Here is a 15,729-nt window from a genome sequence, read left to right as displayed (position 1 = left end):
TTAATTCCATAGGCTGGTGCAAAATATTTGGCTGCCCATGGCTGTACATCTAGTGCACCAAAAATGATGCTTTAAAACTGTGATGCAAAGGGCTCAATTCAGCAAAAAGTGCAAAGGCACATTTTCTGAAAGGAATATATAATTTTAGAAGTACGAAACTATCAAGGAATTGCTCAGAACAATATATATTTTTTGCCTAACTTCAACTTGTTTCTTGCTGTGCCTTGTTGATAAGAGAAATAACAATTCAAGGGAAGTAACAAGCAGAGCTGCAAGTTTATTTTAATATTTTGATGAGTCTGTATGGAGGATAAACAGTAAAGATTAAATACAAGTGACATACATGTATTGTAAGGACTTGAAGTTATATATTTTTTATTTTAGTTAAACATGTTATATAGGACATTTTGCAAACAAAACATGCATGCATAATTGGATAGAAAAGATTTAGTGAGATTTAGATTTTTAAAATAAAATTGTTTATGCTCTATACATTCTGTTTTTATTCAGTACAGGTAATTAGGTGTTGGAGTAAATAAAAAAAATGAAAAAATGCAATAAATTACAGTGCCCAGGAGGGGATATGAGAGAAAATATATATATATATATATATATATATATATATATATATATATATATATATATATATATATATATATATATATATATTATTATATACACCGTGTAACACTTTTTTTTTTTTTTTTTTTTTTGTTCCTGGGTAGTAAGTGTTATTTCCTAATTGCTTATGCCTCAAAAGTATAGAAAATGGCTATTATTCCCCACAAACTCTGCTTTTGTAACCAGGACAGTGATATTTCAAAATATCACTATTTCCAATGGGAAAACGGGCAAATGTGTGTCTTTTTGTTCACATAAGTCAGAAAAAAAACGTATGAATCCAAATTAACATGTATTTATACTAAACTAATACAAAAATGACTACAAAAGATTTAGAAGCGAGTAGTTTTTTGAGATTTACGATTATACTGTAAATAATAGCCATTTTCTATACTTTTGAGGCATAAGCAATTAGGAAATAACACTTATTACCCAGGGACAAAAATTGTGTTACATAGTGTTATTATTGTGCACAAGACTTCTTGCAGCCATGAGATAGCAAAACGTGTGCACAAGACATATTTTTTTCTCTCATGTCCCCTCCCGGACTTTGAAATAAACATATTCTTACTGAATGATAACACAGAAATAACAGTGGCATCTACAATATATCATTTCCTTGATATCAATTTTAAAGTTCAGTGTTCAGTTCTTCCTGGATTACTGCCGTTTCTTTTCGGGCTCTATCAAATTCCTTCACCGTTTCTTTCAAAACACCCAAGTCATTTGCTAATTTCAGAATGCTATTATCAACCTGCAGGATGTCCAGAGCTTTCTTTATTTCCAAGATCTCAGATACAACTTTAAGCATATTGTCCTCCATGTTAAACACCTGTACGGTCAGATCCTCTATTCTCTTCTCCGTGTTTATCAGTTCAGAAGACATCTTGAGAATGGAGGCAACAGCATTCTCCACAGTTGGGAGCTGCTCCTCACACTTTTCCATTTTTGGCTGGTAGTCTGCAAGCTTCTCCATCAGCTCTGAATCTTTGTTGACCATCACCACCCCCTGTTCCTCCAGTTTCTGTATCTGCCTTGTGTTCCAGTCCAGTTGCTTTTCAAATTTCACCACTTCTTCAACCTCATTGCGCTGAAGGACTCTTGAATTTCTCTTGGTGCTGTCCTCCAAGTCTTCTAAGGCCACGGAAAGTGTCTTCAAGTTCTTCTCGGCCTCATTGATCTTTGTGGTTACCTTGTTGTGTATGACTCTGGTTTCAGACTTCAGGTTCCCGAGATCTAGGTTGATTTGGTCCAAGCTGCTTTTCCAGAGGTCTGTCACATTTTGAAAGCGTTCGTTTATGTCTTGCATGTTTTGCGATACTGACCGTTCGTTGTCTTGCATGATGTTTATGATGGTTTGCAGACCAGAGACGTCATGCTCCAACGTGGTTACCAAGGAGACGGAGGAAAGGGCTTCCTGAAGATCTTCAGAGGACTCGAGCTGCATCCACAACATAAAACATGTAGTTTTTGTCTACTTCAAGGGTATAATTTCACTCCTAACAGCACCCAATACTGCAATTTCTGTATTTTACTTAAGAAAATCACTTTCTAAAACATATTTATCAGGTTAGAGACTCCATTGTATTGCACTTGCTGTTCATCGCAAAACTGTTTTTGTTGGAATAGTTAGTACGCATTCAAATCCCTTTAAAAACACAACTTTAAAAGGGACCAGCAGTTCTTACCTTTTTAGAAACTTGGTTGATTTCATTTTCCAGACTCTGGATATCCCTAGTTTTCTTGTACAACTCATTGTACTTTTCTTCCACATCTGCAAACTTTGTGGCTTGCTGCAACACAAACCTGAAATTTAAAAGGGAAGTTCATTTTTAATACATGATAAAGCTCACTGAGTGAGTTTAGTGAATGAGACTCTCTCTGCCATTCAAATTCATTTGGATTTCAAATCCTGCCACACAATACAATATGAATACACATTATAAAGGGCGAATTCTTTTACAAACAGAAGATTATGATAAAGTACAAACTAAAAAAATACAAAACTCGCTTAAAGAGAAAACTCTCCTCCTCAAAACTCAGTCATCGTAAAAAAATAAATAAATAAAAAAAGTTAGGTCTGTTTGGAAAGGAAACTTTACCGCGGCATACAAGATCATTGTCTTTTGTATGTTCAGCGCATACAGTGTGAAAGCATAAAATACATTTAGTTTGCTGCCACGAAAACTTTTCAGAAAAGGCAAAGATGCTCTGGCAACCGAATTGGTCTTCTTTTCTTGCGCCTCATTTGTTTTTTATTTTATTTCGCAGTAGTGCCTATAATTCAGCAATTATGTATATTACTGCTAGAATGTAGTTTATCAGCAACTTTTCCATACACCGACTTTGCCACGTTTCATCACTTGATAGGATTAAATCTATGTCATATACTACACTAGTCCACAGATACTCATTAGCCAATGTAACTTCATTCAACGACTTCTAACGCACTCGTCATTTTAATAAAGGTTATGGATACATCGGTACAGAAGTGTGTCAAAATAACGATACCTTAGTCAGTTACTTACCTGTATCACTGAAAGATTAATTATTTTTTACATTTCAAATAGAGTACCAAAGCCTCGGGTAGTGGCTTACCCAAAACCACACGTCCCGCTATACTAATATGCGTAGAGGGGTGCACAGCAAGACAGTGGCTGCATTTTACACCATTTATTTTTCTTCCTGAAAAGAGAATATGTATTCAACATTTAACAATACGACTTACCAAGTAAGCGCAAGAGACACAATTAAAGATAAAAGACAAGTTAATGTCTGCATGTCCACTCCAGAAGAAGGAACACGATTCTCTGTTTTCCCCGTTAAATCAGCATTTTTCACTTTTTCCTCTTTCAATTTCGTCGGCTCTTTTGTTTCTTCATTTTGTTTAACTGACGGTGTAGTTTTCTTCCTTTGTTTCACCTCACTGCTGGGCATTTTGATAACACAGGGCTGTTGGTATACTCGTTACTTACTCTTGCCTAGTACACTCCGGAAAGGTTTTAGGAAGAAATCTTCATAGCCGTTAATGGGAAATGGGCTAAACCAAACCGCTAATTTAATATAAATTGATAAATAAATGAAAAGTTGCTAATGACGTTTACAACTTGATTCTTGTAAACGTTTTCCTCATTAGTTGCCCGAGTAACACATGGACACAAGGAATAAGGATTCGTTCATTGAAATGCTCTACAACCCTAGCAAGTAAGCAATGGAAGATTCCGAGAAGATCGGGAATTTTGGGAAGGGGTACACGCGTCACTTCTGGGTTGGGACTTTGAGATTCTGTTGAGAACAGAAGATAAATGCATATGATAAAGTACAAACTAATATATATATATATATATATATATATATATATATATATATATATATATATATACACACACACACACACACACAAGTCGCTTAAAGAGAAAACGTTCTTCTCAAATCTCATAGTTTACACACAGCTGCAGTCCTTGTATTGGCTGTGGAGAATTCACTAACGTTTTAAATGCATATTACATTACATTAGGTAATACTACAACTAATAATGATACTTGTATTAACATCAGTTAAGACAATGAAATGGTCGGTGTCTTTCAGCTACAGTACACCATTAAAATTAATTAGTACTGCAGAGTAACATATTCTATGTCTTTTATTTAATATTTATTTCTGTTATAAAACTATAAAATACTTTATGTGCAGGAAGAACACATTTAACAGCTTCCTTTTTTAAATTAGGGAAACAATAAGTACATGTCTTGTACTAGAACAAAGAGCTGGTTATTCCTAGTATACTGTATATGGGTATGTATGTAAGTCAGTATATACACATACTTACACTGTGCATATATGCTTTTTATATAAAGAAGGTATATACAGTGCCATGGGGTTGCTGCTGCTTTAACTATTATTTATAAACAAAACTAGAAAAAACAACTTATTACACAAATGGTCCAAGTGCCAGGTTGGATGGCAATAGTGTATAAATTACTTCTAATTAAAAAAAATAATAAATAAAAAACCTCAAAGAATACTTTAGACCAGTTTCTATTTTATTTTAATTGTACAACTGAAACAAACACATGTGTGGGTTTTGCAAGTTACAAATAAACCATTAAAATACCTCTGGTTTGCTGCTTTTTCTTTCAGATTAAGGCACTTACGTTTTTCAGACGACTCAAAGATGTATGTAAACATCACATGTACTGTACTAGGTATCAGATACACTGTTTGTGAACAAAAGTCCACCTTCTTCAGTCTCAAGTCATAAAAGCATCCCCATACTCTTCCTAAAATCCAGGTTGGTGATTCCAAGAGTGGTGTATCAAGTGACATTAAGCATACTTTACTAATGTCAAAATAACTGCATTATGGTTGTTTTTCTTCATAATCCTTCATTAAAACAGCCATAAAGGTGGAAGAGGTCCCAGATTTTGTATTGTCTATTACATCTCTTCCAGTCAGTGTTCACGTAGACTCTTAACACACAAGCTCTAACCCTCATTTTTATTTGTTTTCAAAAGCACCTCTTCATCTATTTCTTTCTTTTTTTTTTTTTTTTTTTTTAAACCAAACAGCAGCAAGTGTACCAGTTTTACCTTGCACATCTCAAAACGAGAATGGGTTGGTTTTAGCTTTTTGTTTTGGTATACTTCCTCTCAGCGTAGTAATTGCTCAGTAATCACCTATGTAGTTATTTAGAATGAAAGAATAAAAAATAAAAAAAGCCAAAAGCTGTGTATCAGATCTGAAACCAGTGAAGTATCTGGGGAAATTACCTGTTCATATCATCCTGGTAAGATGAAGTCTTTATCACGTACGAGATAAAAGGTGTTAAAATGTACATTTTTCTAAAATCTTGCTGTACAAGCATTCACAATCTCCTCCAATTTAGGCATTTCATTCTTTAGAAAACCTTTCAACCACAGAAAGTATATATTATAAAATATAAAACAACAATTAGCTGTTTTATTGACTGTGGTTGCTTTTTTTTTTTTTTAGCAACTAAATCACAAGAAATAATGTTTGTAGAGAGCTCAGGCTAATGCATAGCCACAGCAAAACATATTCCAAGAAACATTTTTACAACACTGAAAACATGTAATTCAAACCAAGTAATGCAGTGTATGTGTATGTGTGTATATATATAAGTAGCACTTTGATTGTGTCTAATATACATTCATTAAACAAAAGCTGATGTCCTGTTCAATACTTAGGCATGAATACAAAGACCAAGCCTTCAAAATATCAAGCTATGAAAAAAGCCAGGTCATAAGGACATTTTGTAGTGTAACAATAAAGATGCATAGTTTCTTGATTCCCTTGAACATCTAAATTATTTACTTTTCTACAATAAATGGCTGCTTCATTCTGTTCCGCAATATTTGTATCTTGGTCATGACCCCTTGAAACATTATTGTAATATATTCCTTATCCAAAGAACAGCAATACAATGTATTATATTAAATTGATGAACAGTTCCTTCTAAGTGTTCTATATCCTTCTCCGCGATTTTAAACATATCTTAACCAATTTAAGTGATTAGTATTTAAGAGATTAATAAATTACTCAATCTATTTTAAATAAATCATATACAAACAAGAGTAAAATGTTCTCAATGTTTTTGGTCTTCTAACCTAAGTTAGTTTTTTATAAGCGCACTTTAACAAGTTCTGCTACATACACAGCATGCTTAAGTTCAACAACCCACTGGTCTGAACTTGTATCTTTTGTGAAATAAACCTATTACAGATAATTGGCAGTTGCGAGAAGGGCAATATTTTTTGACATTTTATGTGTGTATATAAGGCATACAACTACAATCCAGGGTTTGGGGATATGCTGAGATTACAGACTTCTTTGTAGAAAGTCAAAACGCAGATAAGGCATCTGTATTTCTCAGCATATCCAAGTACGTTGTTGTATATAGAGTATACCCAAATGGTTCTTTCCAAACAACCATTTCAAAATATGCTGTAGTTCAAAGCCATTAACAGTACTTCAACGTATTCTGAATATAGGACATTTTAAATATTTGAAAAATAGATTACTTAAACATAATTTACCCCACATCACGTAAAGCTGCTACTTCTACTAAAGAAACCAATTCACTGTTCACCACAAATAATTTGTGCAGAAAATATATTTCCCTTTACAATTGTTACCCTTTTCAAAATATAAACATATTCAAAATACAAGATACAAATGTAACATTATATTACAAATATCTTTCTTTCATAGCTCAGGATCTGTTGTCTATGCTATAACTGAAGATGAATGTCCCGAATCACACCTCAAGAGCCATAGTGATCCTAAAATATAAAATACTGCATTAGTATCCAAGGAAAAGAGAAAAGATATGAAAACATGTTCAATTCATGCAATATATACAAAATTACACTGCCAAAAAATAAAACTTGACAATATTTGATACAAAAAGCTAGTCGATGTTTTAAAATAAATGTTCTTGCCAATCAGATTCAGTACCACTTTCAGGACTTTAACGTTGAACTTGAATACATTGTTAATTCTGTTAAGTCTGAAGGTTTATCACTAAATGCAGCTTTCTACTTCCTATTGTTCTGCACCCAATAGAATATCTGCATACTTTCTTGGCAGGACAGAAAAAAAACATGAGGAGTTAAACTAGATATCAAGTGGGACTGTGGGAAAAAGAAAAAAAAAGTGAAGGTAAAAGTGATCATGTGAAATGATCTGCAAAAAAACAATTTTATTACAAGAACTATCTACATATACAAACCTGAATAGAAGTAATGACTCCATTGGCCATAACAGAGAGCCTTCCAGCCACTGATTTAACCCCTTGCTTGAACTGAGACATATCAGGAGCACTTGGCAACACGTTGATGCCGTATGTTCCTAAAAAATAAACAGACAAATAAAATAAGCCAATGCTACATTTCAATGCATTATATTCAATACTTCACAGTGGAATTAGTGCTAGGTATTCAAAAAAGGGAAAAAAACCCAGATTTTTAGTACTTGGGGAATGAAGGAAGTTGAGAGTTGCAGCAAAAGTTTTTTTTTTTTTTTAAATTAAATCTTCAATAACCTGTGCATTCTTGGATACATCATTAATATGCGCAGTCGTGGAAGCATATAGACAGATTGATAGATATAGATAGATAAATAGATAGCTAGCTAGCTAGCTAGCAAGAGCGAGCGAAAGGTGCCACTTTAACAAATTAAATCAGTCATTTTAATTACATAATTTTTCATTCATCCCCTGCATCGTATTATACAACACACAATTCATTGGGTACAGTGACCTCTAGTGGCATTTTAAATTTAAAGTATTTAAAACAGAATGATTTAATGAAGTGTGTTCCAATAGCGCAAAACTAAAAAGGTTTCTTGGTTACTACAACATGTGTCACCCAAACTGCTACTGACCTTGCTATTAAGTTTATTATTATTTAATGTGAACTGCAAGGAAAGACCTAATCCAGTTGAATACCAGGGGAAAGAGGGAGGTGCCACAGGCTATTTCTGACAGCTTCCCTTATAAACAACCCATTCAAAACTTTCCATTCTGGCTGCCTGTTAAAACACTTTTTCTGCAAGCAGCAAGGGAAAGATTTAAACACATTTAAAAAGTACCGTACAGCACTCTGCAATACACTTACACATTTCATCAACCAACGATTGCATCTGGTTAAATTCAGACTTTTATGAACAAATAAAAGATAAAATGTGACTAATCAAGCATCTTACTGTTTCTATGCTGTATTTGCATTTAGATACCATTTTGCTTCTCACCTGTTTGTTTCTTCTGCTCATCAAAGAGGTCTGCTGAGCTTATGGATGAATTTCCAGAAAACTTTTCTAGCCTAGTTTTGGCTTCATACTGAAAAAAAATATATAATAAGTTTTATTTAATACCAAGTGTCCAATTACCTCAGGTTTGCCTGCTCAATTTTGAAATGCCCCATTTGAATGTCATTCAACAGTTCAATCTACAAAACTGAATCAGTTTTGTAGACCATAAGGATCCACTGTCTAGCCACGCTACTAAACCCTGACGGACAGTGTTCTACCAATTCTCCCTCCTCAAAAAATACCCAACAATCAAACAGGCTTACAGAACACTTTATAAAACAGATGTACAGTACACAAATCTTTGAAGTAAAGCAACCAAAACAAGCACTTGCCTCTGCACTTTCTTGTTTTCCAAAGTACATGTCTGAAGAAATTGCTTTAGCATCACCAAACTTCTTCTGAGCGTCGTCTGTAGTTGCATGAAATTCATATTCGTGTTTCCGACGTGTTGTGGGCCTAAAGACAACAATAAAAAGATCACTGGACGTGGCAGATAAAACACACTTTTGTTTTGTATTTAAACCTGTACAAAATTTAATTTATTTTGCTACTTTCACATTTCTCAGCTTGGCAGAACTGTTTGTGTAAAATGTAACACTGTGGGATATCCCAGGGAAAGTGATGTCTTACTAAAGCATGTTGAAAGAGTTTTCCTTACAATACTTCTGCCAATTATATTATTAATAATAATAACAATAATAATAATAAGTCATTTAGCAGAGACTTTTATCCAAAGCGACTTACTGAGACTAGGGGGTGAACTATGCATTAACTGCTGCTGCAGAGTCACTTACAATAGGACCTTGGTTTTACATCTCATCCGAAGGACATTGTCAAATCAAATTAGTTTAAGTAAATCAGAAGCGATCTGTTGACGTTTAATACGGGGGGGGGGGGGGGGGGGGGGGGGAATAGGAATGCCCAAGATACCTTTCTTCGCGTGAAGACATTTTAGAGGTAAGAATGGGCTCTGGTTCAAATTTGCTCGATTCTTTCTTCCACACCGAGTCACTGCTATCATCCCACTTAGAAAAAAACTTGCTTGGTGAGTCAACAGGCTCATCAAAGTAGCTGGAGGGAAAAGCACAATCAACAGGTTATGAACCAAGCTTAAAATGCACAGATACAAGATGTTCTGTGAAATGGAAAATGGTAGATTTATGGGGAGGGGAGTGAGAGTGTGTGTGTACACACACGGATAAACTATGGCTCAAAAGCAAGAGTGAACTGTACTTTAGAGTGAGGAGTATCCGATAGCAGTTTGAAAGTAGGAGCTATTCGGTTTTTCTGACTTTTCTGGTATTAATGTTAAAGCTACATTGTTGTTTGTTATGTAATATGAATGCATTTTGAATATGGTTTAATGCTTCTCTCGCTCTCAATACTGTGCTTGGTTCTTACCTTGATCTAGAACCAAACCCTGAATCCTCATTTTCGGGTTCCTCATCGAGATACTTTTTCCGTGCTGGTTTGGACCCGGAGGGCGATTCCTGTTTTATGGTGTGCATGTCTGAAAGCACGGAATGGGAGACACCACTGAAACAGAAAGACAGGCATTTGAGGGTTAATTTGAAGAAGAGTCAAGTTCCTCCATGTAGAATATTCCCAGAAGTACATGACATAGACCAGCCTTTTTAATTTCCTGTTCTAATTTTCTCTCGATAGTGACGTACAAAATATATAGCTGTATTGTAACCTGTGTATGGTTGTGTAAAATGTTTGACAAGTTACTAAATACAGAGAAAACCTTTTTATAAAATAACTGCTTTATTGAGTCAACTTAATAATGGTAACGAACAATTGCATTCTCTTTGCCGTTCAACCAATGTAAACCTATTGAAAGCTTTATGCAGTCAAAATTAATTTCTAATCACAATCAGAGGTTCTTACTGTAACCACTAACATTAAACAGGGAATGTAAATACCAACCTCCTGCTGCTGAAGCCCATGCCTAATCTTTCTGCCTGTTCCTTTTTTTTACCCTGAAAATTCTTCATCTTTTCATCATCCTTCTTTCTTTGGATTTCCAGGTCCTGGTAGGCAAGCCTCAGAGATGTCACACTACAACACACACAGTAATTACTATCTTCAGTAGTACAACAATAGCTTATGGCAATTCAAGAACATGGATGTACACTTAATTAAACTGAAAAGCCTGCTAGATGAAAGGGATGTGCTGACACTTAAACACTTTAAATGAAACATCTGCATAGCACACAGAGTAATCTACAATTCACTTAAATAACTGTACATTTGATTAGGATTTAAAACTTTGCCCCTAATACCACCATTTGGCTCGGTGGTGCAATTGTGGTAAAGGTAAGTAAAGACAAATTCAATTTTGGAATGCATCAAAATATTTTTGAAATGTCAGCATCACACTATATCTTCCTCCAAGTGAATCTGCATTGAGCACATTCAATCAATAAAAACATGTTAATGAAAATAATGCACTGTTAAACCTACATAGTTTCTTCTTTTTCCATTTTCTTTGTATTCTGTTCTTCTTGTTCCCTTATTTTATCCACAGTCTGGGCTTGTTTTTCGATCTCGCTGAAGTGCCGGCAGCTTACTTTTTGAGCTCCTAAGCCACCCTTTTTTGCACCAAGCTATTCAAAATAAATAAATAAATAAAGCCATGCTGCCCCCAGTCATCTAAAGCAGGGGAGACCTTTTTCACCGTCAGTAAACATACATAATCACTTATTTAGAACATATTTCCAGAGATTGGCCAGTTTGTAGATATCAACTATGTTACCATCAGCAAACAAGAAGACAAACCAAACTAACAATGAGAATATTAATTTAATTACAAAAACCATAAAAACAAGAGATACAGCCCTCAGAAAGCAGTATAAAAGCATGCCACGCGTACACAAGTCTGTTCTGATCCGGAGGTATTCATTTAAGCTGGTAACGTGCTTGAAAAAAGCATGTATACTGTATGGTTGTCTTTGGTAAACAGTAGAGTCAAAATGCAGCTACTATTTGTGAGCTTTTTAGTTGTATTGTATTCAATTTGTGAATGATTTTCCAACTGTTGAGAACCCACTGGTTGCCAAAAAACTCTTCATATTAGCTGCATACAGTTTCGATAAGATTTGTAAATGCATTCAACATGCATTTTCCCTTTAATATCTGAACAAAAATAAAATAAACTGGTTAAAAGGGTTCTATGTGCTGAAAGCTTGCAAAAGAAACACACAATGAAAAGGACACGTACCGATTTCTTTGCAGGCACAGACTTTTTCTTTAGCAGAAATGCTGGTTCTGTGTAAGCAAAAGTAAAATGAAATCAGCTTCTACTTTTTGTTTGACATAAAATGTGCAGAGGCCAGAATGCAATAGAGCCACAAAGCACATGTGCAGAATTAAACAGCAATATTACATCATGGAAGCCAAACTTTGCTAATTTTCTTACATCACAGGGCCTTAAAACTGTCCAAAGTAATATTGCTAGCGTTGTGTGTAAAAGCAGAAACAAAAATTAAACATTAGTATTTGCATTATTTCACAAACTCCGATTAGCAACAATCTTGGACTACTTTACCAAAAGTAACATTACATAATCCAAGATTAGTGCTAATCCTAGTCTATGAACCCAGTTGTTACGGCATTAAGAAAAAGACCATTCTTACAAAATATGTTATGCGATAAAAACACTAAAAGACAACAGACCAGATTTACAAAGAATGTACAATGTTGCAAGGACTGAAAACTAGAAATAAATAATTTAAAGCTAGTTTCACTGACCCTGATTTGCACTAATCTTGGACTGGGGTCTGTGAAACTATTAATTTACTATCATCTGTATCAAAGTTACTGCATACTAGTTTACTGCCCTCTACCCCCATAGCAAAAACATTGCAGTTCCTATTGCTTTTACTGGCCGCAGAATGGAAAATAAAGCAGCAAATGGCAGTTTACAAACACTAACAGTCACCTCTGCTATTTGTGACTCCTGTAGATGTAGAGTCAGCTAAAACGAGGAAAGATAAAACAATACAAGTCAGACAGGTGGATACAACACTGCTGCTGTTATACACAGACAATAAAACATTCAAACTTTGGTGATAACATTCCCTAGGTTTTAAACAGCACCTGCTTCCTATACCCAGTGTAACTAAAAAGTATCCAACTGAAACAAGTAACTTGTGGTGTTATGGTGAAAATATTAAAACCAAAAAACACACCAACAATTCAAACTACAGTTTTTCTACATTTAATGCAGCCTTTGGGAGACACACTTTGCAAATTAACACTTGGACCCTGCTCTGGTTCACCTAAAAGCAATGTAAACAGTTAGTTAACAATGCAATTAAAACTCAACTTAATGTAATAATTGCACATACACCATTAACAAGTGATCGAGAAAAGTTTGTTATGCAGCTTACCCTCGGCTTTGAGCATCCCCTGTGCAGGCTGTTCTTCTATTGAAGTAGATTCAAAATTGAGATCTGTTAAATTTGAAGACCAGTCCTTTGAAACCACCTGTGATTGGAAAAATACAGTCTGGTCAAATTTAAACTGCACTATAAAACTAAATGCTGTTTGATTAATTTTTTTAATGAATTGTGAAGTATAATGTGACACAGTTTACACACCTGTGTATGTACTGCAAAGAAGTCTTCCTCTTTATGTTGAGGAGAAGTGGGAGATGAGGGACCATGCCCTGGGTTGTCCAACCACAGCTGGAAGAAAAGAAATGCAAAATAATTTACTGCCACAAGGCATGGTCTAGAGGTTACCAGTAGATGCATTCATTAAAAGTTCAGTTTCCCTGCACAATCAATATAGTAAATAAATAATCCCACAGAGGTAACCATGGAGATAAGTAGGGGCTCAGCAGCAGTAGCATTACCTGTACATAATGACATTGAGGAATCAGTAAAAAGTGGTCTTAGACACATTTTACATAATATGGGAAATGTATGTGGGGGGTTCATCAGTGTGGTACCTAGAATAGACCAACCTGTAACAGTTGGTATATTGTATATGACAAATTGAATTTAGTAATACTAACATACTTACATCTGTCCCTTGTTTCCTTGTTGCTTGTGTGGCCAGAGACTTGATTTTCTCTCTATAAAGCTGAGCCGCTCGACTATTGTATTTTGCATTTGCATCGTTAGTTGTACATCCAAATTGATGGAAAAAAGCAGTCTAGGAAAAATTCAAACATTATTTTAAACCTATTTGTAGAGGCAGAATAGAATTTATTGAAAACTAAGTTCTATTCCATTTGCATTTTCAAAAACCTGTGCATAAATGGGAAAAAAAGTTATTAATGTTACCATAACTCCTTCCACCAATGGCTTTATACAGTAGTAACTGGTAAAATAATGAGTGCTTATGTTATTCTTGGATTCTAGTTGTTCCTTGTATAAACACTTTTAAAAATTGTTAGCTTCCTAATACACCAGGTGCTTACTACTATGATTTTGAAGTCCGTGGACTACTTACAGCATTTGCATTGCCCCCAACTTGCATGCACCGCAACTGAAACCAAGACCAGTTGGAATCTAACTCTGTGGATCTGCAAAAGAGAGCATGTTAAAACAAAGTGCATTAAAATACAACCATTTGATAACACAGCACTTCAGTAATGTGTATCAGTACTCCCTTCATAATGCTGTAGTCAGGAGCTGTAATTACTGGAAGAATGCTCTAAATGAAAGTGAAACGCTAGACACGTTAGTCTATATGAAGCTTTGTTTTACCACAGAGTAAAATATTTGCATGGCCTTGTGTATTCTAAATGTATACATTTACTGTATTTAAATGCCTGAAGTTCCAATCCCACACATGCACTTCTTTTATAATGTTCCCTTTGATAAGGCAAAACAATAATACATAATGACTTGCCCACTTGTTTCATTACAAAAACAATACAGAGTATACATTTTTCAAAATCAAGTCCTTACCTAATAAAAGTCAAATGCACCCCAAGGGATCTGTGTGTCCCAGAGCAGTCAATGCACAGAAACACCCCATACGTTATACTTGCCCAGCTAGGGTTTTTAGCTCCACAATCAAAGCATACCTGAAAACAAAGAGTCAGTTATTTATCAGTACTGTAACAAAACAAAAGACATATAGGGAAAATGCAGGTGTATACTGTATGCAATGTGAATGGCAAACTGGATGGGGTGTGTTCTGTCTGAGGCTACCTGCCAATTTGAACCCAAAGGCATATTTCATGTTAATTTGAAATTTGTGTCACACAAGGTGAAAAAGATATCTATTTATGTTTTTAGACATATTCTTATATCCCCATGCAAGTAAAAGAATCCCAGTATTGTGCAAATAAATAAATAAATCTGTTATTAATCCATGTTGTGTTACATACAGAGGATACCAGCTGGTGTACTTAAATTTACAGTATGTAATGAAACCTGGTAGAGATTTCACGTTATTCAGCAGAATATTAATAGTTTCTGTTAATTACATGAATGAATAATTAACAGTCTTAAGCTTTTTAATTTGAAGGTGCATGTCGTGACCTTTAAGATAATACCACAATATACAGAACACTCTCACATACTGTCACTTTAAGACATGATGTAATGATAAAACGTGGAGGATCCAAGGTACAGAAACTCGTGTGCGACAGAACCAACCATGCAGTTGATTCCTTTATGATGTAATAACTGTTGTAAATTAAAATATTTATTGACAAGCTCATTTTATTATTATTATTTTTTTTTTAATTATTCCTAAATATAAAAATACAATAAAACAATAAAAATTAATTATTATGCATTCCGTATTTTAATGTACTTAACATTAAAAAATGATATATATATTATAATATATATATATATATATATATATATATATATATATATATATATATATAATTATATATATATATTAAATATATTTTAGCACGATGCAGTTGTGAACAGAGCTATACGAAAACGGGCCCCAAAAAACAAATAAAAACATTACGACGTGTCACCACTCCATTTGTCTTACACTTCCTGTACAAAACTCTTCTCTTAATACGTCAGTTGCTTCCAATTTTAGTCTGGCAGAGCCAACACAAATGATGATATTTACCTTATTTGTGGGAACCGAACGGAGACGTTTGAAGATAGTGAGTATGTCCTGTTTGCTTGGAACAGACATCTTTCTACCTGCAGCAATTGATAACTCCGACAGACTAACAACGCCACCTCAACCAGCAGTAGTCACGTGCTTCCGGACTGACACGTTAGAATGTAATAACATAATTTGACTCACTCGATTGGAGGACTCCAATGTATTCTGGGAGAT

At 34.6% G+C, this 15,729-nt stretch overlaps 2 protein-coding genes across 4 annotated transcripts in view; both read right to left on the bottom strand.

Moving 5' to 3' along the window:
• The window catches only part of LOC121319652 (inhibitor of nuclear factor kappa-B kinase-interacting protein-like), a 5,756-nt gene extending 1,950 nt beyond the window's left edge, over nt 1–3,806 (bottom strand). The window contains exons 1-3 of one of the 2 annotated variants that reach the window (XM_041257285.1): nt 3,350–3,804; nt 2,310–2,427; nt 1,088–2,062 (exon numbers count right to left, since the gene is read on the bottom strand). In XM_041257285.1, coding sequence (XP_041113219.1) covers nt 1,253–2,062; nt 2,310–2,427; nt 3,350–3,558 — 1,137 coding nt within the window. In that variant the 5' untranslated portion in view covers nt 3,559–3,804 and the 3' untranslated portion in view covers nt 1,088–1,252. Of the gene's footprint in view, nt 1–1,087; nt 2,063–2,309; nt 2,428–3,349 lie in introns of those variants that run through there. The other variant, XM_041257286.1, reaches the window with a different exon arrangement.
• Nucleotides 3,807–4,989: 1,183 nt separating this feature from the next.
• LOC121319651 (ADP-ribosylation factor GTPase-activating protein 3-like) lies at nt 4,990–15,643 on the bottom strand. Of its 2 annotated transcripts, XM_041257283.1 has the most exons (16): nt 15,514–15,643; nt 14,376–14,494; nt 13,915–13,987; nt 13,483–13,614; nt 13,056–13,142; nt 12,846–12,942; nt 12,395–12,430; nt 11,675–11,721; nt 10,918–11,060; nt 10,381–10,512; nt 9,853–9,987; nt 9,382–9,522; nt 8,784–8,907; nt 8,392–8,479; nt 7,373–7,491; nt 4,990–6,923 (listed from the first exon to the last, which is right to left on the bottom strand). In XM_041257283.1, exons 1-16 carry the CDS (start codon nt 15,580–15,582, stop codon nt 6,906–6,908), a joined length of 1,560 nt encoding a protein of 519 aa, XP_041113217.1. In that variant the 5' UTR covers nt 15,583–15,643; the 3' UTR covers nt 4,990–6,905. The 2 variants fall into 2 exon arrangements, with proteins under 2 accessions (XP_041113217.1, XP_041113218.1); XM_041257284.1 differs by lacking the exon at nt 12,395–12,430.
• Between the last annotated feature and the right edge of the window lie 86 nt (nt 15,644–15,729).

This window comes from Polyodon spathula, chromosome 8, assembly GCF_017654505.1.
Source record: "Polyodon spathula isolate WHYD16114869_AA chromosome 8, ASM1765450v1, whole genome shotgun sequence".
Lineage (NCBI taxonomy): Eukaryota > Metazoa > Chordata > Actinopteri > Acipenseriformes > Polyodontidae > Polyodon > Polyodon spathula.
The sequence above is the reverse complement of the archived record's forward strand: the minus strand, read 5'-3'. Positions and strand labels throughout refer to the sequence as shown.